This window comes from Sus scrofa, unplaced genomic scaffold (genome assembly GCF_000003025.6).
Source record: "Sus scrofa isolate TJ Tabasco breed Duroc unplaced genomic scaffold, Sscrofa11.1 Contig1642, whole genome shotgun sequence".
NCBI lineage: Eukaryota > Metazoa > Chordata > Mammalia > Artiodactyla > Suidae > Sus > Sus scrofa.
This window is the reverse complement of record NW_018084924.1, coordinates 31,301-55,641: the sequence shown is the minus strand read 5'-3', so window position 1 is coordinate 55,641 and position 24,341 is coordinate 31,301. Positions and strand designations below refer to the sequence as shown.

At 47.4% G+C, this 24,341-nt stretch overlaps 1 protein-coding gene across 2 annotated transcripts; it reads left to right on the top strand.

Annotated features, from left to right (window-relative positions):
• Positions 1-15,691: 15,691 nt before the first annotated feature.
• On the top strand, positions 15,692-23,963 carry LOC100523107 (melanoma-associated antigen D4). 2 transcript variants are annotated; one of them, XM_021081427.1, is made up of 13 exons: positions 15,692-15,839; positions 17,498-17,708; positions 18,015-18,854; positions 19,209-19,415; positions 19,520-19,583; positions 19,823-19,902; positions 20,324-20,415; positions 21,059-21,138; positions 21,222-21,264; positions 21,677-21,739; positions 22,696-22,810; positions 23,122-23,557; positions 23,759-23,963. In XM_021081427.1, exons 2-12 carry the CDS (start codon positions 17,499-17,501, stop codon positions 23,554-23,556), a joined length of 2,229 nt encoding a protein of 742 aa, XP_020937086.1. In that variant the 5' UTR covers positions 15,692-15,839; position 17,498; the 3' UTR covers position 23,557; positions 23,759-23,963. The 2 variants fall into 2 exon arrangements, with proteins under 2 accessions (XP_020937086.1, XP_020937085.1); XM_021081426.1 differs by lacking the exon at positions 15,692-15,839 and adding an exon at positions 16,341-16,523.
• The last annotated feature ends 378 nt before the right edge of the window (positions 23,964-24,341 follow it).

The following is a 24,341-nucleotide window of genomic DNA, read 5'->3' as shown; positions in this document are numbered from 1 at the left end:
AAAGAGAGATGAAGAATACAATAACTAAAATTAATAGTATTTTAGAAGGAATGAATAGTAGACTAAATGATACAAAGGAATGGATTAGTGAGCTCAAAGACAGAGTAGTGGAAATCACTGCCACTGAACAGACAACAGAAAAAATAATGAAAAGAAATGAAGACAGTTTGAAAGACCTCTGGGACAACACTAAGCACAATAATATTCACAGTATAGGGGTCCTAGAAGGAGAAGAGAGAGAGAGAACATATTTGAAAACGTAATAGCTGAAAACTTCCCTAACCTAGAAAAGGAAACAGTCACCCAAGTCCAAGAAGTTCAGAGTTCCATGCAAGATGAATGCAAATAGAAATACAACAAGACACATTGTAATTAAAATGACAAAAATTGAAAATAAAGAGAGAATATTAAAAGCAGAAAGGGGGAAGCATCAAATAATGTATAAGGAATTCCCATAATGCTATCAGCTGATTTTTCAGCAGAAACTCTACAGGCCATTAGGGAATGGCACAATATATTCAAAGTGATGAAAGGGGAAAACGTACAAACACAAATACTCTGTCCAGCAAGGCTCTCCTTCTTCTGTGTTGGTGAGATCAAAAGCTTTACTGAAAAGCAAAAGCTAAAAGAGTTCAGCATGGCCAAACCAGCTTTACAGCAAATATCAAAGGAATTTCTCTAGGCAAAAAAAAAAATAAAGACCACAACTAGAAACACAATTACAAAATGAAAAATTTCACTGGTAAATGCAAACATACAGTAAAGGTAGGAAACCATCCACCTACAAAGATAGTATTAGGGAGGTTAAAATACAAAAGTAGTAAAATCATCTATATCCACAATAAGCAGCTAAGGGATACACAAAACAATTAAATGTAAAATATGATATCACGAACAGTATTTGTGAGAGGAGAGCACAAATACTGGGTATCTAAAACAAATTTGAAATTAAGAGATGATCAACTTAAAACAATCACATATATAATATATTGACTGCTATATAAAAACTTCATGGTAATCATAAAACAAAAATTTTAAAATAGATACACACAAAAAAAGGAAAAGAGATCCAAACATAACACTAAAGATGGTCATCAAATCACAAGGGAAAAAAACAAAAGAAAGAGGGGGAAGACCTACAAAAACAAACCCAAAACAATTAACAACATGGCAATAAGAACACATATATAGATAATTACCTTAAATGTCAATGAACTAAATGCTCCAACCAAAATACATAGAGTGGCTGAATGGATACAGAAACAAGACTCACTTCATGTCTATGAGACACAGAGACTGAAAATGAGAAAATGTATTTCATACAAATGGGAATCAAAAGAAAGCCAGAATAGAAATAATTATTACATACAAAATAAACTTTAAAATAAAGACTGTTTAAGAGACAAAGAAGGATACTACATAATGATCAAGGAATCAATCCACCAAGAAGATATAACAATTTTAAGTATATATACACCCAACATAGGAGCATCACAATACATAAGGCAAATATTAATGGGCAAGTAAGGAGAAATATACATTAACTCAATAAATGCTATTGGATTTTCACACCTCACTTACATTGATGGACAGATCATCCAGAGAGAAAAATCAATAAGGAAACACAGACTTAAATGACACATTAGACCATATGATTTAAGGGATTTGTATAGCATTCCATCCAAAAGCAGCAAAATACATGTTCTCAAGTGCATATGGAATATTCTCTAGGGTAGATTATATCCTGGGCCACAAAATAAGACTTGGTAAATTTATTTATTTATTTATTTTTATTATTTATTTTTTTCCACTGTACAGCATGGGGATAAAGTTATCCTTACATGTATACATTTTCCCCCACCATTTTTTCTGTTGCAATATGAGTATCTAGACATAGTTCTCAATGCTACTCAGCAGGATCACCTTGTAAATCTATTCTAAGTTGTATCTGATAACCCCAAGCTCCCAATCCCTCCCACTCCCTCCCTCTCCCGTTGGGCAGCCACAAGTCTATTCTCCAAGGACTTGGTAAATTTAAAATTGAAAATCATATCAAGCATCTTTTCCAACCACAATGCTATGAGACTAGAAATCAAGTACGAGAAAAAAACCCTGCAAACAACTCCACAAACATGTGGAAACCAAGCAATATGGTACTAAACAACCAATGAAACACTGATGAAATCAAAGAGGAAATAAAAAATATCTAGAGATAAATGACAAGGAAAACATGATTATCCAAAACCTATGGGATGTAGCAAAAGCAGTTCTAAGAAGGAAAAATTTACCTCAGAAAACAGAAAAAATCTCAAATAAACAACCTTACTGTACACCTAAAATAACTCCATAAAGAACAAACAAAGCCCGAAGTTAGTCAAAGGAAAGAAATCATACAGATAAGAGCAGAAATACATGAAATATGAGACTGAAAATCAAGAGCAAAGATCAAGGAAACTAAAAGCTGGTTCTTTGAAAATATAAACAAAATTGATAAATCTTTTGCCAAATTCATCAAAAAAAAGTAGAGGGCCCAAATCAATAAAATCAGAAATGAAAAAGAAGTTATGACAAATATCAGTGAAATACAAAGATCATAAGAGTCTGCTATGAGTGACTGTATGCCAATAAAATGGGCAACTCAGAAGAAATGGACAAATCTCCTGAGATTAACAGGAAGAAATAGAGAATATGAACAGACCGATTACCGGTACTGAAATTGAATCAGTAATTTAAAAACTCCCAACTAGCAAAAGACCAGGATCTCACAGGTGAATACTACCAAACATTTAGAGAAGAGTTAACAACTACCATTATCAAACGATTTTAAAAATTGCAGAGGAAGAAACACTTCTAAACTCATTGGATGAGGACACCATCACCCTGATACTAAAGCCAGACAAAGTTATCACGAAAAAAAAGAAAATTACTGGCCAGCATTACTGGTGAATATAGATACAACTATCTTCAAAAAATGTTAGCAAACCAAACCCAACAATACATAAAAGAGTCATACACCATAATTAAGTGGGATTTATCCCAGGGATGTAAAGATTTTAAAATATCCACAAATCAATCAATGTGACACACCACATTAACAAACTGAAGAATAAAAACCATAATATCATTTCAATAGATGCAGAAAGAGCTGGTAACAAAATTCAACATCCATTTATGATAAAAAAAACTCTCTAGAAAGTGAGTATAGAGGAAACATAGCTCAACATGATAAAGGCCATATATGACAAACCCACAGCTAACATCATACTCAATGGTGAATAGCTGAAAGAAAGCATTCCCTCTCAGATAAGAAATAAGAAAAGTAAGCCTACTATTGCCACTTGTATTCAACATAATTTTTGAAGTCCTAGCCAGAGCTATCGGACAAGAAAAAGAAATAAAAGGAATCTAAATTGGAAAAGAAGTAAAACTGCCACTGTTTGCAGATGACATGATACATATATATAGAAAAATCCTAAAAAAAGGTCACACTTATCAATGAATTCTGTAAGATAGCAGGATATAAAATTAATGTACAGAATCTGTTGCATTTCTATACATTAACAAAAAACTATTAGAAAAACGAATTAAGGAAACAACCCCACTTAGCATCACATCAACAAGAATAAAATACCTAGGAATAAACCTACCTAAGGAGATATAAGAGCTGTACTCATAAAACTATAAGACACAAATGAAGGAAATTAAAGATGACACAAACAGATGGAAAGATATATTGTGGTCTTGGATTGGAAAAATCAGTATTGTTAAAAAGACCATACTAGTCAAGATAATCTTACAGACTCAATGCAATCTCTATAAAATTACCAATGACATTTTTCACAGAACTAGAACAAAAAATTTTAAATTTTGTTTGGAAACACTAATACTCCAAATAGCCAAAATAATTATGGGAAAGAATGGCTGGAAGAATCATGTTCCCTGACTTCAGACTATACTACAAAGCAACATTCATCAAAAGAATATGGTACTGGTACAAAAACAGACACATAGATGAATGGATCAGAATAGAGACCCCAGAAATAAGCCTATACACTTAAGGTCAATTAATTTATGACAAAGGATGCAAGAATATACAATGGAGAAAAGAAAGTATCTTCAACAAGTAGTGTTGGAAAACCTGGAAAAGAATGAAATTAGAACATTCTCTAACACCATATACAAAAATAAATTCAAAATAGATTAAAGACCTAAACATAAGACCAGATACTATAAAACTCCTAGAGGAAACTATATCCAGAACATTCTTTGACATAAATCCAGCAATATTTTTTGTATATGTCTCATAAATAAAAGCAAAAATAAACAAATGAGACCCAGTTAAATTTAAAAGTTTTGCACAGTAAAAGAAATAATCCACGAAACAAAAAGACAACTTACAGAATGGGAGAAAATACTTTCAAATGATATGACCAATCAAGGGTTAATATCCAACATATATAAATAGCTCATACAATTCAACATCAAAAAATAAATAAATAAATAAATAAAATAACTCAGGAGTTCCCATCGTGATGAAACAGAAACGAATCCAACTAGGAACCATGAGGTTGTGGGTTTGATCCCTGGTATCACTCAGTGGGTTAAGGATCTGGCATTCCCATGAGCTGTGGTGTAGGTCGCAGATGCGGCTCAGATCTGGCATTGCTGTGGCTGTGGAGTAGGCCGGTGGCTGTAGCTCCGATTAGATCCCTAGCCTGGGAACCTCCACATGCCACCAGTGCAGCCCTAACAAAGACAAAAGACAATAAAATTAAATTAAATTAAATTAAATTAAAAGATTAAAAAAACAATTTTAAAATGGGCAGAAGAACTGAATTTTTCTAGAGAGGAAATGCAGATGGCCAACAGGCACATGAAAAGATTCTCAACATTGCTAATCAGGGAAATGCAAATCAAAACCACAATAAGATATCACCTCACACTGGTGAGGATGGATATATCAAAAGAAATACCAAGAGCAACTGTTGGTGAGTATGTGGAGTAAAATGAACTCTCATACAATGTTGGTGAGAATGTAAATTGGTGAAGCCACTATGGAAAACAGTATAGAGGGTCCTTAAAATATAAAAATACTACTACCATATGACTCAGTAATTACACTGTTAGGTATATATTTGGAGAAAAACTAAAACGCTAATTCAAAAAGATACGTGAATCCCAATGTTCATAGCAGCACTGTTTACAACTGCCAAGATATGGAAGCAACGTTAAGTTTCCATCAGCAGGTGAAAGGATAAAGAAGATATGGTACATGTATACAATGGAATTCTACTCATCTCTTTTAAAGGAATGAAATTTTGCCATTTGCAGCAACATCAATGGACTTAGAGGGCATTATGCTAAGTGAAATAAGTCAAAGAAAGACAAATACTATATGATGTCATTTATATGTGGAATCTAAAAAATACAATAAACTAATAAATAAAAAAGAAGCAGGAGTTCCTTTTGTGGTGCAACAGGTTAAGGATCTGGTGTTGTCTCTGCAGCAGCATGGATTGTTGCTGAGACACAGGTTTGATCCCTGGCCTGGCACAGTGGGTTAAGGATCCAGCATTGCCGCAGCAGCTGTGGTGTAGGTTGCAGCTGAGGCTCAAATTCAATCTGTTGCCCCAGAATTTCCATATGCCGTGGGTGTGGCAAAAAAAAAGCTGAAAAAAATGTAATTTGTGATATTAATAATGTAAAGGGGGGGACATGGAGCTGTAAATAGGTAGAGATTTGTATGTGATTGAAGTTAAATGCTTTAATTTAAAATATTCTTATACCTTTAGGATGTTATATGTAATCCTCGGGGTAACCACAAAGAAAATATCTATAGACTATACACAAAATAATGTAATTAGGGAATCAAGTCATGTCACTACAAAAAATAAACTAAACACAAAGGAAGGGAATAACGAAGTAAATAAGGGTAAAAAAACTGTAAGACATTTCAAAACAAATAACAAAATGGCAAAAGTCATTCCCTATCAATAGTTACTTTAAATGTGAATGGATTAAACTCCCCAGTCCAAAGGTATAGATTAACATAATGGATTTAAAGTCCAACTGTATGCTGCCTACAAAGGACTCATTTTATTTGTTTTTGTTTTTGGCTTTATTGAACTGACAAAATTAAAAGATACTTAAAGCATAGATCACAGTGATTTGTCATATGTCTACATTGTGAAAGGATTTCCCTCCTCTAGCTAATTAACTGATAAATCACCTCACATATTTATCTTTTTGTGTGTGTGAGAACATTTAAGTTCTATCCTCTTAGTAAATTTATTTTATTTTATTTTATTTTATTTTATTTTGGTCTTTTTTGCCATTTCTTGGGCCGCTCCCGCGGCATACGGAGGTTCCCAGGCTAGGGGTCTAATCGGAGCTGTAGTTGCCAGCCTGCGCCAGAGCCGCAGCAACGCGGGATCCGAGCCGCATCTGCGACCTACCCCACAGCTCACGGCAATGCCGGATCCTCAACCCACTGAGCAAGGGCAGGGATCGAACCCGCAACCTCATGGTTCCTAGTCGGATTTGTTAACCACTGAGCCACAAGGGGAACTCCGTAAATTTCAATTATATAGCAGTTATCAACTCTAGTCACTATGTTATATACATCAGAGCCTTAGATATTATTCATTTTACAGCTAAAAGTGTGTACACTTTCACCAACCTCTCCCTATTTCCCCCTCACCCAAGCTCCTGAAAATCACCATTATATTCTCAATTAGTTTGCTTTTTACTTTCCACATAGGAGTGGTACCATTTGGTATTTGTCTTTCTCTGTTTTATTTCACTTAGCATATTGCCTTCAAGCCCATCCATGTTGTCACAAATAGCAATGTATCCTTCTTTTTCATGACCAAATAACATTTTATTATATATGTATATACCACATCTTCTTTATCCATTCATCCATTGCTAGACATTTAGATTGTTTCCATGTCTTGGCTACTGTGCATAATGCTGCAATGAATATAGAAGTTATAGAAGTGCTAAAATCCCTTCAATATATCCTCTTTTCATTTATTTTGGATATACACCAGAAATGGGATTGCTGAACTTCCATACTGATTTCCATAGTGGCTGTACCAATTTACATTTCCATCAACATGCACAAGTGTTCTCTTTTTTCCACATGCCCACCAACTCTTGGTATCTCTTATAACAAAATGTTACATAAGGCCCTATGGCACAAGGTCCCAGGGACAGGAATTTTTCTAGCAGAGTACTATGGGTATTAATGAGTGTAAGTACTCCCATTTCTGTCCTTTGATTCTTGAACCTGTGGATCCGAGTTATGGTATAAACAATACCATACATTTAATGTTGATTTAGAGCATATACTGCCTCATAGAGGACACTGACTCAAACTTACAAGGTAATAGCACCTAAATGGCACTACAACTGAGTTTTCAAATGGTCTTTCCACAATCCTATCAAGCAAGTGCTTTCAGAGTGATGGGGAACTTGGAAAGCAGGGAATTCTATGAATATGAGCCAATAAGCTATTAAGTGAGTTCCTTAATCAGAAGCAAAGTTGAGTGGAATACTGTGATGGTAGGTATGGCATTCTGTAAATCTACAGATGATATTTTTGGGAAAAGAATTATGTTCAAGGAAGGCAAATCCATATTCACAGTAAGTGTCTATTTGAGTAAAAAAAGGTGTTGCCCTTTCTATGACAGAAGTAGTCCAAAAATAATCAATCTGCCACAGATAGCTGGATGGTCACCCTGGGGGATTGTGCCATATTAGAACTCAGTGATGGCCTCTGCTATCACTGAGACTGGGCATTCAGCTGTGGCTATAGCCAGCTCAGCCTTGGTGCGTGGAAGTCCATTGTTGCTAAGCCTATGCATAACCTCCATTTCTGCCACCATGGCCACTTTGTTTATAAGTGTATTGGGCAATGACAGGAATGTTTAGAGAAAGAATTACTAGAATAGGCAGAGAAGCTATTCATTGGATTATTGAAATCCTCATTTACTGATATCACTCTTTGATGGATTTTAATATGGGATACAATATATTCATATTATTTGCCAATTCATAGAAGTCTATCTACATATCTCTTCCTTAGACTTCCTTGTCATCAATTTTCCAAACAAGTTCCTTCCAAGTCTCTGAATAGCAAACCAAACCATTGGCTGTAGATCATGAATCAGTATTGACTCATAACTCCTTCCAAGCAAAATAAACATCCAGGGTCATTGCTCTAAGATCTGCCTTCTAGAATGATTTCCTTTCACCACTGCTTTCTAGGGATATCTCAGAAAGGGGTTGTATTGTTTGCTGCTGGTATCTCCTTTCATGTGGTGGCTGCAAACCATTCAGAAGTACCTGTAAATTAGTACTATTCTTCAGGAAACTCATGGTAGGGAACTCCCACTGAGATCATATATGCAGGTAGGGAGAAAGAAGGTAAAGTTCCAAGAGTATGGACCATGAGCATTTGGTCTACTTCCTCATGTCTCATACTAGTGCTTTCAGGCCCCACTCGATCCTGACTTGGTATCTAACACTTTCATTTCATGACAGAGTGCCTGTGTGCATGCCTAAATTTATGGCTTAGTGGGTCAGATAATACTCATTTCATGAAAGGCAGCTCAGGCCACATGGTAACTCGCTGGCCCATGGTTAAGCAATAGTCTCTACTAAGGCCCTGTAGCAAGCCAAAAACTGAGTGATTGTCTGTAGTAGTAAGCCGAAAGGAGAGTCATTATCTGCGGGGAATTTCAATATATACTCTAAAATCTTAAGGGCTTGCACTATAATTAATTTATAGGGAATTTTCCAAAGGCTCCAAATAGTATGTCTATCTGCTACTGACACTTTAAGCTCAATAGATCTACTGGATAGAAAAGATTGCATGGAAGCCAGGACCTGTTGCAGTGACCTTCTCTTATTTCCCCCCTTGAAACTAGTTGCTTTTTAGATCACTCAGTAAATGAATCAGAGTATTGCTCATACCCAAATGAGAAAAATGCTGCCCCCCAAATCCAAGGTCCATTGGATGTTGTATCTCTTTTTTGGTTGTAGGAGAGCAGATGCAATAACTTATCCTTCACCTTATATGGATATCTTAACTCATTGGATGAAGCTGACCCCAATTATTGAGAATAATCTTCACCTCAAGTCAAGTGAATATAGATGTCAGTAGCAACTACAACATACCTTCACAGCAAAATACAGAATGTATTTGATTGAGTAACTGGGTTTTATAGCCTAGCAAAATTGTAATGTAAAACTAATCATAACATATATTAGAGGGTCACTTTACTGTAGAACAAAAATTGGCACATTGTAAATTGGTTATACTTTAATAAAAAATCCGTAAAATGATAATATTCAAGCAGAAGTAAGCATAACTATAACCCTGAAAAATTAGAAACAAGATGGAATTATACATGTAATATATGATATGTAAAATTATTTAATATAAATAAATGATAATATATCAAAATAATCTTATAGAAATCAAGAGGAACACATGACTCACAGTACATATTTTTCAACTGCATAAAGAAAAAGGATACATATTAAATGAGAATACCTTGTCTCCACAACAGGCATAGAGTAGGAGTGAAAAATGGGAACAAAAAGGACTGAGTACATGAGTGATAAGTGAGGGTCTGGCCAGAAAGAATAATGACAGTAGTGATATGAGCTGGAATAAGATCCTTCTCAAACCTCTGACACTACAGCGTTCCCACCTTCCCTCTGTTTGGACTCACCTCACCTTCTCTTAGACCCTGCAGGGCCATACCTCAGGAACCCTGAAGTGGTAACCTTTTGTCTTCTGCTCCTCTTGTCTACCTCATGCTTATTTCTGAGGTCTCGGCTTAAATATCACTTCTTCCTGAAGGCCTTTCCTGGCCACAAACCACTTCAGCCTCAATTTAAATTACTCATCCTCCTCTTTCTCTTAGCATCGGGAAAACTTCTTCCATAACACTTATTTGTCATACCTCACGTATTTGTAGAGATTGGTTAGAGGGGTCCTTTTGAAGCACCTGCTGTCCTGTTCCAGTGCAAGCCCCATGGTGAAAGGTGTCAATGTCTGTTTTGTTCTCCACTGTGTATCCTGAGGGCCTAGTCCAGTGCCTGTTAGCTTAGAAACTCTCAAAATAAGTTTTTGGGAGGAATAAGTGAATGAACAAAAGAAATAATGAATTGCAAAATGGAAAGGAAAGGATGGAAGACTTGGTAGAGGGATTGTTGGATGGATGTATATACCCATGGTCTTCCCACAGATACGGCTCAGCATGGGGCAGGTAGTGGGGACACAGATAGGGATATGCGAGGGAAAGTGAAGAGGTGGAAAATACAGAGACTCAGAATATGGGATAAATGATGGAAGGGGAAGGAGGGACTGAATGGAAAAACCAATTGGAGGACTGAAAGGGCATAGGAAAGAGAGAGTCAGAGAGGTAGCAGCAAAGAGAGAGAGACAGAGACAAAGATGGGGGAGGGGTGGGAGGATGCAGGGGAGCTGAGGGAGATAGAGGAGAATGAATGAATTGCAAAATGAGGAATGGCAAATCAAAAGTACAGTGAGGTGCCACCTCTCACAAATCAGAATAATCATCATTAATAAGTCTAAAAATAACAAATGCTAGAGAGGGTGTGGAGAAAAGGGAACCCTCCTACACTGTTTGTGGAATGTAAATTGGTGCAGCCACTATGGACAACAATATGGAGGTTCCTCAAAACACTAAAAATATAATTTCCATATGATCCAGCAATCCCACTCCTGGGCATATATCCAGACAAAACTGTAATTCAAAAAGATACTTGCACCTCTATGTTCATAACAGCACTATTCGCAATAGCCAAGACCTGGCAACAACCTAAATATCTATTAGCAGATGGTGGATAAAGATGCAGTACATATACACAATGGAATACTACTTGGTCATGAAAAAGAATGAAATAATGCCATTTGTAGCAACATGGGTGCAACTAGAGATTCTCATACCAGGTGAAATCAGAAAGAGAAAGACAAATTCCATATGACATCACTTGTAAGTGAAATCTAAAGTATGGCACAAATGAATCTGTCTACAGAACAGAAACAGGCTAACAGACTTCTGGTTGTTGAAGGGGAGGAAGGAGGGAGTGGGATGGTCAGGGATTTGGGGGTTAGTAGATACAAACTATCACACTTGTAATGGGTAAGCAATAAAGTCCTGCCATATAGCACAGGGAACTATAGCCAATCACTTGTTATAGAACATGATGGAAGATAATGTGAGAAAAAGAACACACACACACACACACACACACACACACACACACATATAATTGCATCCCTTTGCTTTACAGCAGAAATTGACAAAACACTGTAAATAAATATACACTAATTTAAAAATTTTTTGATGTAGTCTACCTATAGCTCAGTACCTCCAAAAAAAAGAAAAAAGAAGAAAGGAAGGAAGGAAAGAAAGAGAGAAAGAAAGAAAGAAAGAAAGAAAGAGAGAGAGAGAGAGAGAGAGAGAGAGAGAGAGAGAGAGAAAGAAAGAAAGAAAGAAAGAAAGAAAGAAAGAAAGAAAGAAAGAAAGAAAGAAAGAAAGAGAAAGAGAGAAAGAAAAAGAAAATGGAATGGAAAGGATGGAAGAATCAGTAGAAGGATTGGTGGATGAATGTATATATCCATGGTCTTCCCACAGATATGGCTCCACATGGGCCAGGCAGTGAGGAAACAGACAGGGATATGAGAAAGAAAGTGAAAGGGTGGAAGATACACAGATGAGGAATATGGGATGAAGGATGGAAGGAGAAAGAGGAACTGAATAGAAAAACCAGTTGGAGGACTCATGTGTGCATTGTTTTTGTAGGAAGGAAAAAAGAAATATCAATGGAAATTCTCCATTGTGGGGCCCTGGAAAGACATGGAATCCCCCCAGGGGCAAAACAAGAATTCCAGGTGGAAGTTGCCCTGCTGCTGGTACTGGGAATTTATTATATCAAAACTCTAAAATGAAATAGCGAATTTAGTACGACAGCCATGAAAAGGTCGTAACCATGATCACGTGAACCCAAGGACATTTTTGCAGGTGGTATTAGGTTAATGACTCAGTGGAAACCAACAGCCACATTTTGACATTTAAACGCTAATATTTTCCAAGCCCTATATTTTGTTACAATTCACCACATGCCTGAATGGTTTCCTTAGGCTAATAGAGGATATGGGCAATGTCCTGAGGACTTACATGGCCTTAGATGGAGAAGAGCTAAGCACACTGAAACCACTGTACCACATTGCTCTTAGTTTTGCCATAAAAATCTTCCCTCCCCTCTCCTGAGATGAGTAAAAGCTTACAATGATCCCAGTTTGGGTAGCTTTGTGAAATGGGTATGAATTCCAGTGCCATTCTCATACGAACTCAGAAAAAGAGAGAAGATACAGTAAAACCAATTAGAACAGAACTTCCCAGGGAGTGAATGGGGAACAAGCATTTCCATCTCCTTGGTAACCCTTGTAAAAGTCAGCATTATTTCTCACCAGTTTTTTTCTCAATGGGAAATTTAGGGACCACAGAGAAGAGCAAGCAGGATGAGAGCTTGTGAAAGGGCAACATGACTTTCCCAGTGGTTAATAGCACAAGTGCTTAGGGTAGCATTAAATATCCCAGGGCTGCTGTTAACCACTGGGAAAGTCATGTTGCAGTCTCAGAAGCTCTCATCCTGCTTGCTCTTTTCTCTTGTGAGGCTTATCCAGAGAGTGGTCTTCAAGGAAAAGTCATCCTAGAACAAATTCTTTTTATTCTCAGATCCTTTTTTTGTTTCAGGGATGAAGGTGGTGATTGGTGAGAAGCCAAAAAGAGTAGTGCATACCAGTGCCAATAAAGAACTTAATAGTAGCTGAAAGGTGTTTCCAAAAATAGTGGTAGTGATATTTTGCTATCTATTTCAACGCAATTGTAAAATGTGAAGTACCTCAAATAGTATTCTGTACAATAAAAGATAATAGTTAGATATGTGGAAGTAGTTCGCGAAGAGGATCTGAAACAGTCAATTTTAACTGTTACTGATACAACTAGGGAATAGCAGAAGCCAGTAAGTTGGTGAAGGGATGTGTTTGCTGCTTTGGACAGCTAAATGCCAAGGTCAAGGTACGGAGAGATAAAAAGAGGTCAAATGAGGACAATCTGCTTACTGTGAGAATGAGCTTAAGAATCAGAAACTGGCTTCATATTACGTGAAGTTAGTGCATGAATCTCTGAGGAAAAAAACAGATGTGAGGAACCAGTGGAATTCAGGAGGCCTTAAACAGACCTGCTATCAACAGACATTCTGGCTACCAGTAAGTAGAACTGCTTTTACACCACGGGTAGCCTTAGGAATGTAGAAGAGCACTGCTGTTCTGATACGAACTCAGGAAAAGAGAGAAGATACAGTAAAACCAATTAGAACAGAACTTCCCAGGGAGTGAATGGGGAACAAGCATTTCCATCTCCTTGGTAACCCTTCTACAAGTCTGCATTATTTCTCACCAATTTCTACAAGGTTTCTTGGTATTTCTATTCTTGCTCCGCTATTTTCTCCTACATTCTTAAAAAATTCTTTTTTAAAAAAATGACAATTAAAAACCAATATGATACTCCTTTGCTTAGAAAACTTGAATGAGTTTTTAAAGACTTAGATGAGAAATATGATTGTCCTCAGGGGGGAACAGATAAGGAAAATGTCACGAGTGCGCGTTCTGTGTTATCCGGGCATTCTCACTTAGATAGACATAGACATATGCATAGCAGAGTGGATACACCTCAAAAGCATAGTGCTCAATGAAAATTTTCTGAAAGTTAGAAAAATGTTAATACTATCAGGCCTCTGGCCATAGTGAATTAACAGGAATCCAATTTGCTCTCCCACCTAAAAATCTATAAATCAAAAAAGTTATAAAGCTTTACATCATGATCCGACAGGCCACACAGGACAGTGATCCACAAGATAAGGGTAACTAGCACAGTGACCTCTTGGATTGCGCAATCCTGCCCCACAAGTTCTCGCCTGGATGGAGTTCACAGGCTGCAGCACAGGGAGACCGGTCACAAAGAGAGCCTAACAGACAACCTGAGAGAAGGAGACAGAGTTGGGAATTCCAAGAGGCCACTGCGGCTCGAATGTTCTGGGAGTAATGGAGGGGAGACAGCTGCACGGAGAGGTAGTTCTGGAGAGCTGCACAAGGTTCCCATCTGGGTGCAGAGTATGAGAAAGCGTATGGAAATTGACTTCCTGGGGGTGTGAGAGGGTGGGAGGGGTGGATATGGGGCTTGAGACAGACGCAGTGCCAGGAGCCCCTGACACATCCAAGGGGAGAAGTCGTGTTGACAAATGAATGCATGGATGTGGACCTCAAAGGTGAAGTTCAAGCGGGGGTTGTATTTTGGAGTTATTCGCGTGTTCCCACACACCGTTATATAGCATAGCGCATAGAGAGAGGCAGCTACAAGAAGGAGCACAATAAAAGTTCTCACCACAAAAGGTTTGTAACTACACATGATGACGAAGGTTAACTGGACACATGGTGGTGATCATTTCACAATATATACAAACACTGAATCAGATGTTGTACAACAGAATCTAATACAATGTCTTATGTCAACTATATGTTCGTTAAAAAAGAAAGAGAAAAATACAGGGATAAAAACTAAAATGCAGCGAATAGAAGAGTCCACTGTGGATTTTGTAAAAAGCAGAGTCTCAGTCTGAGAGGGGAACATAGCGCTTTCTATTAGCATGTAGCGGTTTCCACCAAGCTTTCCTTTCTAAGGTCTGGTCACGTCCCACAGAAACGTGTTACACAGGAAGGGCTGAAGAGACACAGGCAGCTGACAGGGGAGGTTGCTATGCAACAGCTGAGGAAAGCCATGCAGCCAGGCAGGATTGATGTTGGTCCCTGGAGAGTAAAACTCTGGTCCTAGCAATAGCTTCCATTCAGACGCAGGGGTCCTGGAGAGGCTGGTATAAACACGAGCCCGAAAGGGCGCTATGGGTTTTGCTAAGAAACGCGGGTGCAGTTTGAGATGGGAAGACAGCATTTTCTGCCCTCCTTCCGGAAGCGCAGCAGCATGTGTGCCCTCGGGTCGGACCCCAGTAAGTGCTCCTTGTGCTTCCCACTTTCCATATTGAGAAACCAGGCTCAGAGAGGCCCAGCGACCCAAGTGGCCTCACCCAGCTAGCGACAGGCTGACCTGGCACTCCGTGCCTGGAATTCGGAAGTCTAGCCCAGCTTCTATCCACAAGACCACAGCTGCCCCAGGCCCCGGCCCTGGAAGGAACCAGGCCAAACACTGAGCCCGCATCCAGGCTTGCCATGGCTCAGACACACAAGCGCCTGATTGTCCTGGCCTCTCCAGCGGGCACCTGGAAGGCCTCAGGGGCAGCGTGTTTGCACCACACACAGCGAAGGGGCCTGACAGGGGGAGCAGAGAGCGGACCCCGTGGAGCAATTCCCACACCTGGAAGGACCCACCTAGAGCAGGCAGGGCGGAGGGAGAGCTGGGGTCTCTGTCTGTGTCCTCCCAGATGCAGAGCTCAAGCTTCGGCAGGGAACAGAAAAACCTTGCTTGTTTGGCACAGATGCTGACAGGGCAGGGGAGCTGGGGTGGATCTGTTGCTCAACCCGAAGAGGGGAGGGTGCCTCAGTCTTGGGGCCTGCTCATGGGTTGCTGGCGTCAGAAGACCTGGGCCCAAATCCCGCTCGTTCGATCCACTGGCTCTGTGGCCTTGGGTAGTCCATGCCGCGTGCCTGTCTGCGCCTCAGCGTCCTGATCTGTAAAGCGGGGATGCTGACATCCACCTCCCAGGACTGCTGTGAGAGGAAGGTAATGCCCGGTACAGATCCTGCTGCGCCACACAAGCTGCAGGAAGAGTGGCTGGGGAAGCAGATGTTCCCAGTGTGTCCGGGGGCCCTAGAGATGGATAATGGAGGGGAACACAAAGGGAACCAGTGTCTTCTGGCCACTTCCATTGCGCTCCTGGCAGACAGAGACTGTGGGCTAGAGAGCTCTGTTATCACTGACCTAGGGGTCACGCTGGGGAAGAGGGCTTAGTGTACCCCAGACCACACTGGCAGAGCTTAGGGGAGAGGCACGGGGAGGGCAGGGCTGAGAAGCACTGTGCAAAAGTGGGGTGGGGGGGGATGGAGGGTAGATGATGGATGAGTGGAACCGCACTACAGGGTGTGAATGCGGGCGCCTGTGGTGGGGGGCGCGGTGGCGGGGGGCGCGCGCGGGGCGGGGGTTGGATCAGACCGGCAGGAGAAAACGCCCCCCACCCTGCCCACCCCCTCGCGGAGTCGCATGCGCACTGGGGACCTGGTGGAAAGGGCTTTTGTTGGGAGAGCTGGCGGGCTGGAGGGGTCTGCGCATGCGCAGCCTGCCCGGCCGCGGGGGTGCGCGGAGAAAAGGGGCGGGGTGGTCGGAGCTGCTGTGCTGGCAGCAGGAGGCGAGGGCGCGGCTGCGGGGTTCCTGGTGCTGAGGACGGACGCCATTGGAGCCCCAGGGAAGGTAAGGATCCAGCCCCAGACAGGACCGCGGGAGGGCCAGCGGGGCGCGGTACCCTGCGCCCTTTCCACCCTCCACCCCCGCCCCCGGATCTGAACAAAGCCCAAGCCCGCAGAAGCCGAGCCCCCTTAGACCCGCGCTCTAGATGGGAGCCGCCAGCAGCCCGGACACCCCACGCAGGCTCCTCGATCCTAGCCACGCTTAGACCGGAGCTCCCCATCGGAACCCCCCTTAGCACACCCGGTGCTCCGTGCTGAGCTTCCTTAGAGCAGAGGCCCCACCTCCAGCCCCAAGCACTCTGAGATCCCTCCAGCAGAGCTGACCTCTCTGCCCCCTTCCTGGGGTTGCGGTCCTGGCATTTGCGCTCTCCAGCACTCCTCACCTAGTCCGAGGACCCCACCCCGTCCACGCGAGCGCTCGCTCCTCTATGACCCCAACCTAGACCGTAGTCAGCTGAAGCCTTCCACCCAGACCTAGTCAGAGGGTCCTTGGGATTCATTTTCCCAGAGCTTCCTGGGGTCCCTGTTGTCTGAGCCCTCTCATGGCATTTGCTCCCCACCCTCCTGGCCCCCTGCTCCAGCCCTGAAATCCGGGCGCGTTATTTTTCCCCCTCTCAACACATGTCCTCTGGGACGCTTTAGACCCAAGCCCGCCAGTCCACCCCCTGCTCACATGTCGCCAGTGGGATGGGGAGCCTGCCTGTCCCAAACTCCCTTTTGAGTGCAGAGTCTCCTCCGACCTCCCCTATCCTTCGAGGGCCCTGTCTCCGAAGGCATCTACCCCAGCAGCCCTCAACACCCCCACCCCGCCCCGCCCCGCCCCATTCCCCTCCTGCTGCCTGGTAACCTGATGATTGCAGCCCCCCACCTCCTGAGAGGTCCCGCCTCCCGCTGGCTGGACCCCTCCCCCTCCGCCTGAGGAGGGCTCCCCCTCCCTCTCAGGCTGAGGTCTCTTCTCCTTGGGCCCCCCCCCCCCAGCATGGCTGAGGGAAGCTACCGCATGGAACCAGAAGGCTACAGTGTTGAAGACATGGACGAGGGGAGCGATGAAGTCGAGGAGGAAGAGATGGTGGAAGGAAACGACTATGAAGAATTTGGTGCTTTTGGAGGCTACGGAGCCCTCACCAGCTTTGACATCCGTATCCTCAGAGCCTTTGGGAGCTTGGGTCCAGGCTTTCGCATCCTAGCGGTGAGGCCCCTCGTTGGCCCCCTGCTAGCCCTGGGCCTTCTCCCCTGTGACTTCAGGGAGGATGGGAGGAGGGGGGTGGCTGAAGGCTGGGGGTGGGGCGGGGTGGGAGAGGGGCGTGGGGTGGGGGTGGGGGTGGAATGGGCAAGAACAGCCCAGCTTCTCCAAACCTTCCCTCTTGTGCTGGGGGAAAGGGGCTTTGGAGGGTCTGGGGGCTGGTCGGGGGCTGGCCGCTGGGAGGAGCTGGGGCAGCCCAGAGTGAGTGTGCCTAGAGCTGTGTGCCTTCCCCTGCCTTCCCCGGTCTTGCAGAATGAGCCCTGGGAACTGGAAAACCCTATGCTGGCCAGGACTCTGATGGAGGCATTTCAGCTGGATTCAGAAACACTTGCCAGTGAGGCGGCGGCCCGTGCTGCCAACGTAGCCCGCGCCGCCTCCTCCAACCGTGCCGCTCGGGCCGCTGCCGCCGCTGCCCGTGCCACCTACAGTCAGGTGGTCCCTAACCACTCAGGGGCCACAGACCAGGCCTCAGCGGGCGATCCCCAGCCCATGACCTACGCTGCCGCCGCCGAGGCTCGGGCAGCCACCCCTGAGAGGGGCCTCGCCTCTCCGCACAGCTCCCAGATGCTGGCCAACAGCGAGAGGGCCGCCCCGGGGGCTCCAGCGGCCTCGTCCCCACAGCCCCAGACATCCTCCCAGGCCCAGGGGGCTGCGACCGAGGGCCCAAGTACGGCCTGCGCTTTCCCCCAGGCCCCGGGTGCCAGAGACATGGATGCCACCCGTCCCAAGGCAGCTTTCCTGGGTCAGAACGACGTCTTTGATTTCACGCAGCCGGCAGGTGTCAGTGGCATGGCCTTCCCACGCCCTAAGAGACCCGCCCCTGCCCAAGAGGCTGCCCCAGAGGGTCCCAGTGGTGCCTCCGGGGGGGCCCAGGCAGCCTCTGCCGGGGAGGGGGCAGCCACCCGCCCCAAGACGACCAAGTCTGGGAAGGCTCTGGCCAAGACTCGGTGGGTGGAGCCTCAGAATGTGGCGGCAGCAGCTGCTGCCAAGGCCAAGATGGCCACGAGCATCCCTGAGCCTGAGGGTGCAGCTGCCACCTCTCAGCAGAGTGCGGAGCCCTGGGCCAGGATGGGAGGCAAGAGGACAAAGAAGGTGAGCCCTCCCTGCTGCTGTCTCCAGCCCCCTCTGCTCCCCTGCTTTCTCTGCCCTCTGCTCTCTCTGCCTCCTTGGCTGCCCTCCCCACCCCTCTTCTTCTCTCAGCTCGTGCATGTCCCTCCCAGGCTTGTTTCCTAGCATGGTTTTCCTCCACGTAGTGGCTCTCCTTGGGCCGGGAGGGACTAGCGGTTGGCTCCGTGCCTGGCCCTTAGGAAGCCCTGGGCACGTGCCATCCGCTGGTCCTACTACCCTTATTTCGAAGCGCGTGCTCTGTCTGGGTAAGAGGTGTGCTGGGCGCCTTGGTGCGGGGAGCCTGGCAGCCCTGAGTTTCTCCTCCGTCTGATGCTACAGTCCAAGCACCTGGATGACGAATATGAGAGCAGCGAGGAGGAGAGAGAGCCTCCTGTGGTCCCGCCGACGTGGAGGGCATCGCAGCCCCCACCGACGATGGGCCGGGCGCAGATGGCTCCTCGGCCCCCCACGGCCGTGAGGTCCCAGGTACCCTCAAGGCACGTACTGTGTTTGCCACCCCGCAACGTGACCCTTCTGCAAGAGAGGGTAAGAAGCCTGCCCTTCCCCCATCTCCCTCCTCTCCTGCCTTGCTGGTCCGTTCTTCGAGGTCACCCACGCCTGGGTCTCCCCGTGTGCTCCTCCTTCTCCAGGCAAATAAGTTGGTGAAATATCTGATGATTAAAGACTACAAGAAGATCCCCATCAAGCGTTCAGGTGGGCAACCCTCAGGGCCGGGAGCTCTGCCCTTCCGTCCTGCCCCAGCTCTGCCCTGTGGGCCTCCCATCAGATGCCCTCGCCCGTCGGGCCCTGGCTGACGGCTCCGTGTGCAGGGTGTGGGGGTCTCGCCTGTGCTCTGCTCGCTGGGCGGCCGGCGGGGCTGAGCGAGGGGCGGAAGCTCTGAGGCCCCAGCTCAGCCCCGGTGCTTTGCCCACCCCTCCCCTCCCCTCCCGCAGACATGCTGAAGGACGTCATCCGAGAGTACGACGAACATTTCCCCGAGATCATTGAACGGGCAACATACACTCTGGAAAAGGTGGGCGTGGAGGCGGGAGCTGGGGGCAGGCAGCTCTGTGGAGCAGGAGCAGCAGGGAAGCCCTGCACCCTCAGTCCCTGGAAGCCCAGAGGCAGTACCTCCCGCTCTGGACAGAGGGAAGCCCTCCCTGGCCTCTCCGCCTGGGAGCTTCCTCTGCCTGCCCTCTGCCCTCCTTCCTCCCTCTAGTGCTCTCTGCGGGTCTGTCCTCTCCTGAGGTGGGTGCCAAAGCCCCAGCGGGCGTCAGCACTCCCAAGGGCGCCTCCCCCTCGGCCCCGCCCCTTCCGCGCCCCCACCCCCCACCCTGGGCTCCAGGGTGTGGGCTTTCCCACGGAGGAAACCTTCTACCAGGGAATTGAGTGACTGCCTACGGGACACCCAGCATGGACGTCTGATGTCACATTCTGCTTTCTCCCCCACGTAGAAGTTCGGGATCCACCTGAAGGAGATCGACAAGGAAGAACACCTCTACATTCTCGTCTGCACACGGGATTCATCAGCCCGCCTCCTGGGAAAGTGCGTGGGGGCAGGAGCAGGAGAGTGGTGGCCTTGCTTGGTGGTGCCTCCCCACTCCCCTGGCAGAGAAAGCAGAGAAAGGGGAAAGGGGGTTTAGGGGGCCCTGCACGCTCCCACCCCCAGTCAGCAGTGCTGAGCAGTTAAGGGCTGCAAGGGGCAGCAGCCTGGGCAGCTTTGCTCCCTGGGTTTCGGGCCTGCCCACCCTCCCCCACCCCCATCTTCTCAGGAAAGCAAGCTGCTTGTCTGCCTCTCCCTGCTCAGGTCCTGGCCAGGGCTTGGCAGAGTGGTCCTCGGGGGCGGGAGCAGGGGGCCCCCAGTCCAGTTGCGTTCCGGACGCCACACGCGAAGGGCAGGGAAGGTGTGGACCCGCCTCTTGACACAGCGAGTTGCCAAGCCTTGGCTCCCTGCCTGACCCCATCCTCGGCGGAGCCTTGGGAGGAGGTTGTTGGCATCCCCATCTGATGGAGGAAGGGCCCTACTCTCAGGTCGGGGAATGAATTGCCTGGACCAGGTAGCGAGCCATGCGGAGTAGGAGGAGCTGCCCCGTAGCCCAGCCGGCCGTCTGAGATAGGCTGGCAGGGAGAGCCGGCTGTAGCCGTCAGGCAAACAGCTGCTGGATGGGACCCCTCTTTCTACCCCTCAGGACCAAGGACACTCCCAGGCTGAGTCTCCTCTTGGTGATTCTGGGCATCATCTTCATGAACGGCAACCGTGCCAGCGAGGGTGAGTGGCTGGCCCTGCAGCTGGGGGCTGCCCGGCGTCTCCCCTCCCTGTGCTAAACTCTTGTACCTCATCTCCCCTCGCAGCTGTCCTCTGGGAGGCACTCCGCAAGATGGGACTGCGCCCCGGGTATGATTGGGGTCTCTCGGCTCCCACTCCTCAGTGTGTCCTTGGGCACAGGAGGCCCCAGGATGGCAACGGCCTGGTGGTCTGTGCGGGGAATGGCGTCCCCGACTAGGTAGAGAGCAAAGGGAGGGTCCTCCCGAGGCCCCTGGGGAAACAGCCCTGAGCTCCGAGCCTCTGCTCCACGTGCCCTCTCTGTTGCCAGATGAGAGCTAAGAGAAACCGTTGGAACCGGGGGCTCCGTCAGACCCCTGCCTGGGGCATCACTGACAAGCGGCCGTCTGGCCTCTGCCGCCTGCCCAGGGGTCCGTGGGGACGCCACGCAGGCTGGGAAGCTCTCGGTCCTGCCAGAGGGTGCTCCTGCCCACCCCGGGCACCGCCACCGTCTCTAGTCATGGGTTCCTTTCCTTGCCCTCAGGGTGAAGCACCCATTCCTTGGCGATCTGAGGAAACTCATTACAGAGGACTTTGTAAAGCAGAAGTGAGTATTGACTGAGGTCACTTGGCCTCCCACTCAGGCCTTCCTCGTGTGCTGGTCTGGCCGAGGAAGCCATTCCCCCCCTCCTAACGCCAGAGGGATGTATGAGTGTCTGGTGTGAGTGTGGCCAGGCGGGAAGGGGGCCTGAGTGTTGGTGCAGGGCAGTTCTAGGGAGGCTTGGGGAAAGGGAGCCCACACAGACTGGAAACACAGGACAGGGGTGGTACAGCCACCATCTGGTCTGGTACTAGCCCTGCACTCACCTGCCCTCTAGGCTGTAGGCGCACTTCCCCGGCTTTACCTCTCAGGAGCCTGGGCCTCAGTGGAAGTCTGAGCACGGCCCCGACTCATACAGAGCCCATCTGGGCTCTTTCCAGCTCAGGCCCACACCAGCCTTGGTGTTTGGAGATCTCACGCGCCCTCGTGCCCACATGCCCACGCACCGCCCTCCCCTGCCACACGCACAATAAATGGTCTGGAGGGCGTGCCTGGAGTGCACTGCCCTTAGTTGACTCTTTCTTCCCTGACAGTCATTCTCTGGGGAGGACTGTCCCAGGGCCCAGCCAGGCCACAGACGAGCCCCTTGGTGGAGTGTGCTCAGAGCAGGGGGCCGGAAGAAGTGGCTCCTCTGTTTCTAAGACACCCAACAAGGATCTGGGTTATTGTGACAAGGGGCAGTAATCGCGTGGCCTGGCTGTACATCAAGACCCTACTCGTGTGCCCCTGTCCCTCCACAGGGCTGCAGGGTAGGACTGGCGGGCTAAGCCTTTGAGGGCATCAGTATCAGGGCTAGCAACCCCCACCCCGACCCCCCAGCAAGGCGAAGGCTGGAGGCCAGGGCAGCCCCCTTTCAGGAGCCGAGCTGTAGCCTCCAGGCAGGAAGGCTCCACCTGGGAGCCACTGGGGCAGCAACTGGCCTCCCTGGCTGCAGGCAGAGGTTGATTTCCTCTCTCACTCAGGTACCTGGAATACAAGAAGATCCCCAATAGCAGCCCACCCGAGTACGAGTTCCTCTGGGGCCTGCGAGCCCGCCATGAGACCAGCAAGATGCGCGTGCTGAGATTCATCGCCCAGGTGAGGCAGAGCCGCTCTTCTGGCTGGCGCTCCCCCCCACCCAGCGTGTGGGTTCCTCGATGCCAGCCTTCTGCTGCTCTTTGTCCAGTGAGGATGCTGAGGCTGAGACAGGTTCCTAAGACACTCACGCAGGTTCACGGGCATAGTGAGTAGCGAGGGGCTGGGGGCCACTCCCGGATCTGGCCCAGACGAGTAAGAGCCCGATTCCAGGCGTGCTGCTCCTTATAGCGCTCAGGAGGGTGTGTGGCGGGGAGCAGGGGCTCGGCGAGGGTCGGGTAGCTGTTCCTATGGCTGCACTTATTCCATCGCAGTATCAGAACCGAGACCCCCGGGAATGGAAGGCTCATTTCTTGGAGGCTGTGGATGATGCTTTCAAGACGATGGATGTGGATATGGCCGAGGAGCATGCCAGGGCCCAGATGAGGGCCCAGATGAACATCGGGGATGAAGCTCTGATTGGACGGTGGAGCTGGGACGACATACAGGTGGAGCTCCTGACCTGGGATGAGGACGGAGATTTTGGCGACGCCTGGTCGAGGATCCCCTTCGCTTTCTGGGCCAGATACCATCAGTACATTCTGAACAGCAACCGTGCCAACAGGAGAGCCACTTGGCGGGCTGGCGTCAGCAGTGGCACCAATGGTCCGGCCAGCACCAGCATGCTCGATGGCCCTAGCACCAGCTCCACCATCCGGACCAGAAACGCCGCCAGAACCAGTGCCAGCTTCTTTTCCTGGATCCAGTAAGGTGGGGATCCATACAAGAGACTCTGAAATTGAGGCGGGGGGTGTGCCGAGGGTCGGTGATGCGTCAGGGGAAGGCAGGCCCCGGGGTGGGTGGCGTGCGGGAACGAGGAACGCGTGACTGGACACTCCGTTTGCCCTTTCTGGCCCTCCCGTTTCACGCTTCGGATGCTTCTGTTTTGGCTCTTGTGTCTCACGTGCCCAGGCAGCGCTGACGAGCTGCAGCGGTCCCCCAGCCAGCCGGAGTGCCTCTTCAGCCCCCTCCCCGACAGCACTCTAGGCAGCTTCTCCCAGTCCATGGAAGATGGCATGCAAGATGAAGCTCTCTCTGCCCTTCCTGCTTTCGTGTGTGCTTTTGTCGTGCCGTCGTGTTTTTGGTATCAGTGTTACATTAAAGTTGCAAAATCAGAGGGGCGTTTCCTCCTTTTCCGGGGCAGGGGTGGTTCAGAGTGGCCCGTGGTCAGACCCTCTGGGACAGGCGGAGGCCACCGCTGCCTAAAAGGTTGGGTGGGTGTGGGCTGGGCACTGGGAGGCTTGGAGCTGAACATGGAGACCACGAGTTTCCAGAAGCTCCAGTCCACGCAGTTTCATGATTCCCTGCATGGTGTGGCCCCAGTTTGATACCAGCAGGGGTTTCCAGGAGAAGGGATGGGGTGGAGGGCTAGGAGCTGGGGCCCCTGGCCCATCTTCCCTACCCCGCCAAGGGACAGCATGCACAGACACCCACCACCACCACCTTCCTCCTCCTCCATCCCATCTTTGGGGTCACTGTCCATTCCCCCCCTCAT